The sequence below is a fragment of the Camellia sinensis genome, chromosome 3, assembly GCF_055761805.1.
Source record: "Camellia sinensis isolate YWXY chromosome 3, ASM5576180v1, whole genome shotgun sequence".
Classification (NCBI taxonomy): domain Eukaryota; kingdom Viridiplantae; phylum Streptophyta; class Magnoliopsida; order Ericales; family Theaceae; genus Camellia; species Camellia sinensis.
This window is the reverse complement of record NC_138963.1, coordinates 140,902,076-140,910,360: the sequence shown is the minus strand read 5'-3', so window position 1 is coordinate 140,910,360 and position 8,285 is coordinate 140,902,076. Positions and strand designations below refer to the sequence as shown.

Here is an 8,285-nt window from a genome sequence, read left to right as displayed (position 1 = left end):
TGTCTGCGTAGTTTCGAATACAAAGACTAGAACTCACTGTAAATGCCGCAATAGCATTGGAAAGAACGAGAAACCTATACTCAGCCATGCCTTTAGATAACCCAATAAACAAATTGGCAATCCCTAATGGACATACATAAAATACATTTATCTAGAAACAGAGTTAATTTTTTTAAAAACAAATTTCATCAAATTAACAACAAAATTCTTTAAACAATTTTTTTTTTTTGGATCTGTTCTAAACAGATTCATACAAACTTTTTTTTTTTTTTAAAAAAAAAAACAATTCACCGAAAACAACAGCTACAATCAATTTCAAAAAAATTATTGGTAATCTCAAACAAATTTCAACAAATCTCAAGCAAAAAACAACAATCTCAAGCAAAGATTCCAAAATCTAAAATAAATTTTAAACAAGAAATACCTATATTTCAATATGCTTACGAGTTTGGGCTTGTAATATGTGATCTACGAATAGGGCTGTGATTTGCGATGAGGGTTTGTGATCTTTGATCTTGTTAACTGATGTTCACCGAAGAGGGTTTGTGATGTTAAATCCTTGTCAACTGATGTTCACCAAAGAGAGATGAAAGAGATGGAGAGAAAGAGGGGGGGTAGGATGTCGACTGTGAGAGACCGAACAACAACGAGAAGAGAGAAAGTGAAGGGGATTTGCTGATAGTCCCTTGTTCGTTGAAGAGATTCGATGAACAATAGAGAGAGAGAAAAAGACTCTCACAGTCGTTGGTAAGATAGAGTGAGAGGGGTCGGTGATGAGAAGCTTTTGGATTGGGAGAGCACAAATGAGAGAGAGATAAGAGAATGAAAAAGAATGTAAAGAGAGACAGACTTCTGATGATCCCAAAAAAAAAAAAAATTTAAGGAATTATTTTTTTCAAACAATGATCTTAAGTAATTTTTATTTTTCAATGGTGGAGTGAATTATATATATATAAATTTAAATTTTAAAATTTAAATTTCTGTTTAGTTAGGTATAAGATAAATATTTAATTTTTAAAAAAAATTATTTATCAAATAAGCGATGTTGGTGACTAACAATTGCTCGGAGGAGAATGCAGGTGACGTCAGTGTCGGCGCTGAAGGAGGAAAAGGGGGGTTGAAGGCAGAGAACTTGTGTTTTGAAAGAAAGGAATGAGAGGAAAACTGAAGTACCATAAAAAAAAAAAAAGAGAGAGAGGGAGGAGATTAGTAGGTTTTTTTTATTTATTTATTTATTTATTTATTTATTTTTTTTACCGCCAATATCACAAAGTTCTTCCCCCAAAATTAGTAATAAATAATTTTCTCACCAAAAATTTTAAAATGTTAAAATTATTGACAATGAAAATATATTCTTCATCAAATAGTTTCAAAATATTTAAAATCAAAATTTTAAAAAATATATTTAAAATTATTGGTGACGAAATTCCTCACTAATAATTTTATAATTGATGAAAAATATTTTTCTCACCAAAAGTCTCAAAATTTTGGCACCACCCAAAAAAATTAGAAGGAAAAATCTTTGGTGACGAAATTTAATTTTTTCTCACTTAAAAAGAAGTATTTATTGATGAAAATAAATTTCGTCATCTATTATTTTTACTTTTTTATTATATGTGACAAAATTTTATAATTCGTCACGGATTATTCATTTAGTGACGAAATTTATTTTCTTCACTACTTTTCGTCACCATAGATTTCTTAAAGAGCTAATTAACTTATGTTTTGTTTTAAGAGAGAGAGAGAGACAGAGAGAGAGGGGGAGAGGAAAACTGATAAACAAAAAAAAGGTGGAGAAGTTAGTAGTCTATTTTTTTTCATTACCGCCCAATATGTCAAAAATTTCCCACCAAATTAGTGACAAAATAACTTCCTTACTAAAAAGTCTCAAAATATTAAAAATTATTAGTAACAAAAATATATTTTTCACCAAATGGTCTTAAAATATTTAAAATCAAGTTTCTCAAAAAAAAAAAAAATATATATATATATATATATATAAAATTATTGGTGACGAAAATATATTCCTCACTAGTAATTTTATAATTAGTGACAAATTTTTTTCTCACCAAAAGTTTCAAAATTTTTGCTCTGCCAAAAAAAATTAGCGGGAAAATCTTCAGTGACGAAACTTAATTTTTCCTCACCTAAAAGGAAGTATTTGTTGATGAAAATAAATTTCGTCACCTATTATTTTTATTTTTTATTATATATGACAAAATTTTATAATTCGTCACAAATTATTCTTATTTAGTGACGAAATTTATTTTCTTCACTACTTTTCGTCACCATAAGTTACGTTTGTTGTAGTTTGATAGAGCCGCGTGGAGAACAAGAATTCATGTAACCGATCCCATTTGATGAGATTTAAGGCTTTGGTTTAATTTGATTTGGTATAGAAAATCCCTCAGTTAGGTTTCTCACTTGTCAAAACATTATATAAGCAATTCTACATGATACTCAAAATTATCTAATAATTTTTAAGAAAGTAGGTGATATATTCAATATCGGAAAATAATATACAAGTTCACTTAACCACCTTTTAGACCTAATAGTTTATAAGTAAGATGATTGGTTGATAATTAAAGAAAATATGAGAACTTAATAATAATAGACACGTTAATCTTAATACTCTCTTGAAATAAAATTGAAGGATTATATCCTCTCTAATTGAGCATGATCCAATTCATGCTACTTTGGACCTAACTCGACAATTTGAACTATTCATCTTATATGGTTTGCCGAATAAATTAAATTGATTAGATATCGAAAATCACTTGATCGAATCACATTTTTTTTGAAAAAAATTAACAAACATTATGATTTTAACAATAGTCCATCTATTTTTTATTTTATTCTACTACACAAATGAGATTCTATCAAATAGGCTATTTACCTACTAAATTAAGTTGATTAGATATCAGAAGCCACTTGATTGAAACATATTTGTTTGAAAAGTAATTAACAAACGGTATGATTTTGAAAATAGTCCATCTATTTTTATTTTTATTTTTCACATAAATGAAATTCGATTAAGTTGGATATTTAAGAAATTACCTATTTTTATTTTATTTTTTCATCTCTCTTGTTTTTTTTTTTTTTTTTTTTTCTGCTTTTTTGGAATGAATTTGTTTAGTAATTACCTAGCTTCTTCTTCCAGTATTAATTAATTTAGTATAAGCCTCCGTTTGGGAAGTGGGTTAGCTTTTTGCCTTTTTGACTTTTTTGGCTATTTTAGTCTGGGCTAAAAAGCTTGGTTTGGGAAGGGTTTTTTGGTTTTTGGGCTTTTTTGACTTTTTTTGTGAGAGAAGAGTGTAATGATTATGCGTTGGATATGATGTTTTGTTTATTGTGACTAAAATAACTTATTTTGTCTTTTGTGACTATTTTAGCCACAAAATCACTTGCCAAACGCCACCTAAATAAGGTTATAAACGGATTATTTAATGAGTAATGGTTGAGACCCCACCCCATAAGACCCTCACAAGATCCCCACAAATTTGAACCACTCATAATGTAGACCCCACACATACATGAGTGGGCCCCACACATACATAGAGGGCCATGATCACTTTGGAAGCGTGGGGTCATCCCCAAAAATGGTCCCAAACATTTTCCTTATTCAATTTATGTTTGATTAATAAAAATTTAGAGCTTAATATTATCCGTTCTTAAAAAGAGTATATTCAAGTATAACTTAGGGTCTAAGGGTGTGCTTCTCATGTTCAATTCCCATTAGGAGTAATCTGCTCCTTGGGGCCACGCCCGCGATTCTGCCCAAGATTGGTCTGATCAACGTAGAAAGGGCACTTTATGTAAATCTCCAAATTAATGATGCACATAAACTGATCCGAATATCCAATGATTAAAAAAAGATAGGGCAAATTATACTCATAGTCCTTATAATTTGGAGCTCGTGTCACTTTAGTCCTTGACTTTTCAATTGTGACACATTTGACCATGAATTTTGAATATTGCTTCAAATAAGGACAATTAAACAAACCCTTGCTTAATTTCAAGGGCAAAATCGTCAATTTGATAAAATATAAACTAATTTGACAAAAATAAATGTCAAAAAAATATTTTAAAATTTTTAAAAATTATTTCTATCCACCAAAGATAAAATTATGTAAAATTGATAAAAATTAATAAAAATTACATGATTAATTTTTAAAAATTAATTTTACATGATTATCATCTAAATACATAATAAAAATTAATTTGGTAAAAAAATAAATAAATGTCTAAAAGATATATCAATTTTATATAATTTTATCTTTAGTAGGTAGAAATAATTTTAAAAAATTCAAAAATAATTTTTTGACATTTATTTTTGTCAAATTAATTTATATTTTATCAAAGTGACGAATTTACCCTTAGAAAATCCAATAGTATCTTCAATTGTCCTTATTTGGAACAAGATTCAAAATTTAAGATCAAATGTATCACAATTGAAAAGTTAGGGAGCAAAGTGACACAAATTTCAAACTATAAAGATCGTTGGTGTAATTTACCCAAAAAGATATGTCTAATAAAATCTTTTTAGTTACTTAAGAATATTTTTGAAAAGATGATTAAAAGTAAATTTTTTAATTTTTTTATTATTTTATTTGAGAAATAATATGAACAAAAATAAATTAAAAATAAACTTTTAACTTTCCTAGTGGTTGCCAAAACACGCTTACTTTTCTAGTTGACTGATGATACTATAAAACACCCAATGACGTTGTGTCTGGTTGTTTTATATCTTTAAAAACGGTAATACATACCTACATACACATTACAAACCCGATAATATATGGAGTGCAGGAAATTTGAGCTAACCCTAATCTCTGCAAGCGATCTCGAAGATGTTCGAAAACTATTCAAAATGAAAGTTTACGGGAGGGTCTCTATCGGAGGCAACCCAGAAACAGAGAGGAGAACTCCAACAGACAAGCATGGCGAGACCAACCCAGCGTGGAACTTCAGCTTGAAATACACCATAGGTGAGTCTGCTGTGAAAAACTACGGAGTCATGGTTGTCATCAAGCTTTACTGTAAGCGAAAGCTCGGCGACAGATATATTGGGGAGGTTCATACGTCAGTTAAAGAGCTTTTCGATTCGTGCGTTTATGGAGGCAGCGCGGTGGTGAATTTCCCGGTGATGAAGGGTTCCTTAAATTCTCAGGGAGTTTTGAGGATTGCTTATAGGTTTGGTGAGAAAGTGAATGTTGAGAAGCTTCTTTTGGCTGAGGGTTTTGCAGATTGGATTCGATGTGTTGACTGATATTCTACTTTTCGACAATTATGACCATGTTCATGTTATGTACCCAAAATCCTGCACTCGTATCTACATAATCGTGTGACTCAAGATTTTCACCATATTGTACGATTGAGTGTTTGTGTAAACAATCATTGAGTCTTGTAGCGTTGGTGTAGTGATTGTTTTAGAAATGGTCAACCTATGGAAGATGATGATGATGACAAAATATGTTCCTTCCCTCTGTTTGTCCAATCCAAGAATAGAAGTATGCTTTTATTTGATTTTCCTAGATAGCATTTTATTTTTTGTTGAGCTTTTTTTTTTTTTTTTGATTAGTAAAACAAAACTTTATTGATGAAAGAAGTCATTATAACAAAAAAGCATTAATAAAGGCGGGCAAGTGCAACAAGTACCATAGTATACCATACCCATTCCGACTATGTTGACCCCGGAATAAACACCTAATCATGTGCTATTACCGCAAGTTTGGTGAGAAACCAAACAAAGAAAACAAAAAAACCAAACCCATTAACACGACAAACAACACCCAACAGTAAACACTACAACAGGACTAAACAACAGAACACCACTATCAAAAACCAAAAGGACCAAACAAGACATCTTAATTAACATCTAATCTGTTGCAGATTGGAGATGAAATCCTGCACTGTACAAGGGCAGTCCTTGGTGTGAGCTTTTACCCAGAAAATAATTCTCAACTTAATCAAATCTCTTCCCATTGAACAACACATCATTTCTACACCTCCATGTTGACCACATGATTGCCAAAGGCATTGTTCTCCAGATCTTGTTCTCAAGCTTTCTCCATTTAAAACCCCTCCACCATTGAAGAAGACCATCCACACTAGCAGGTACAACCCACTGCATCCCCCACCAGTTCAAAAGATCAGACCAAATTTGCCAAACAAAAGGACACCAGAGCATCACATGAGACACTGTTTGTTGAGCTCTTAATTGTAGATTTATTATCTTTTGGTCCAAATGTAAGGTTCTTTTGTTTCATTGACGTTTGTTTGATGATGATGTCTTTTATGATGTATTTGTATTTGTCTTTTTTGATCGGAAAGACTCACGATTTATACAGGGCGGTTTTTAGGGAATTTGGGTTTCGGTTAAAATAATTAATAAAAATAAAGTAAGTTAAATAGTTAATAAGATAAAATATCACATTTAAAATATAATTATTTTATTTTTTCTTTCAAAACTATTAAATCAATTATAAAAAAATAAAAATAATTATCATCACAAACACAACTTTTTTCGACAAATTAAAATAGTTAAAAACTAAAAAAACAACTAAAATAGTATATTTTTAAGTAGGGTCACAATGGAAATGTTTACAATGCTTTGTGCACTTGCCTTTTTTTTTTTATTGATGATTGATGTACTTTGATGATTTTATCAATAAAGTTTTTCTTTTTCATTGATTAAAAAAAAAAAAAAAACCTTATAAACTAAGAAAAGAATCAGGGAATTAATACGAAGATGCTAATTTTCCTTTCGCAGATTAAAAATAGTAATAATAATAATTTTATGATAAAAAAATGCCATCATCCAAACATTATTGATTACATAATTGGGCCACAAAAAGTTGAAAGCGTGAATAAATTTGAGTCATATGATTAATTTAATGTGTGTCCCTAATATTGTTTTTTCTCTAGCATTCTTAATTTCTTATTTCAAATACCAGGCTGAGGTGGATGCTATGTAGGAAAACCATCAGTGAGAAGATAACTCAAGCATTTGATTTCAAGCATTATTTTCTTGAATAATCTAAGACGTTATATGATTAAAAATCACTTGAAAGCATTTGAACAGACTAATCTTTAATCAGCATATATAATTGTTCTCTCTAATAGGGTATATGATTATGATAATATGGTTCTTACTGTGCCAAAGAGGCATACAGAGCAGCAAAAGGAGGCATGAATGCAAATAGGACTGGATTCTTTGTTCTAAAGTTTTCATATTCATCTATCTAAAATACTATCAGTCACACAATTTGGATCCAAATTTTCATATTTTTTATATTGGGGTGCTTGGAAAGTTGTGTTAGAGACTAAAATAGCTAATAAAGATAAAATAAGTTAAAATAGTCAATAAGACAAAGGCCTCTTTTGGGAAAGCAAAAAAAAAAAAAAACCAACTTATTGGCTTATTGGTTAGAGATTATATTACTTCTTTACTTTTTTACATATTTTTTTGTAATAAGCCAAAAAAAAAAAAAAAAAATCCCAAAATAAGGCAATATATCATATTCAAACTATAATCATTTTACTTTTTCTCTCATAACTATCAAATCAATTACAAAAAAAAAATATATAAATAAATGAATAAATTCAACTATCATCTCAAACACAATATTTTTAACCAAGTCAAAATAGGCAAAAAATTTAAAAAATTAACTAAAATAGCTTATTCCCACACGGGCCAATATGTTATTATGAACATATGTATCGGGACAAAAAGACAAAAATAATAATAATAATAATAATAACAACAATAATTTGATGTACACCAAATATAAATGATTTTAATAACTTAGGAGTTGTTTGAAATTTAATTATTTAATATACTTTTTAATTTTTTTCATAAAAATACATATAAAAAAATTAAAAATATAATATGAATCAAATAAATACATTTATCAAATAAGTACATTTATTTTAATGCGGGGTAAAGAACATCTTATTTATGACTTTCAAGTTTGTTGAACGATCACAATCCAAACAACTCATGCAAGAGTAGTTAAGCAAGTTTTTTTAAAAAAAAGACTTGCACAAGTCTACGATTAAAATGATAACAAAAGCGACCAATAATATATATATATATACACATACTAAAGCTGCAAGAAAGCACCTTGTTGGGGGTTAAAAAAAAAAAAACATAAATTACACTGACACCCCTTGAGGTTTGGTTCAATTATATTTTACCATTGACATTTTAGAAATTACATTCTCACTCACGCGGTTAATAGTCTCATTTTACAAACTCCTCTTCTTATACAAAAAGGTAACAA

The 8,285-nt window shown here is 29.3% G+C and overlaps 1 protein-coding gene across 1 annotated transcript; it reads left to right on the top strand.

Moving 5' to 3' along the window:
* Window positions 1–4,798: 4,798 nt before the first annotated feature.
* LOC114322711 (protein SRC2) lies at window positions 4,799–5,269 on the top strand. Its single transcript, XM_028270082.2, has one exon. It carries the CDS (start codon window positions 4,799–4,801, stop codon window positions 5,267–5,269), a length of 471 nt encoding a protein of 156 aa, XP_028125883.1.
* The last annotated feature ends 3,016 nt before the right edge of the window (window positions 5,270–8,285 follow it).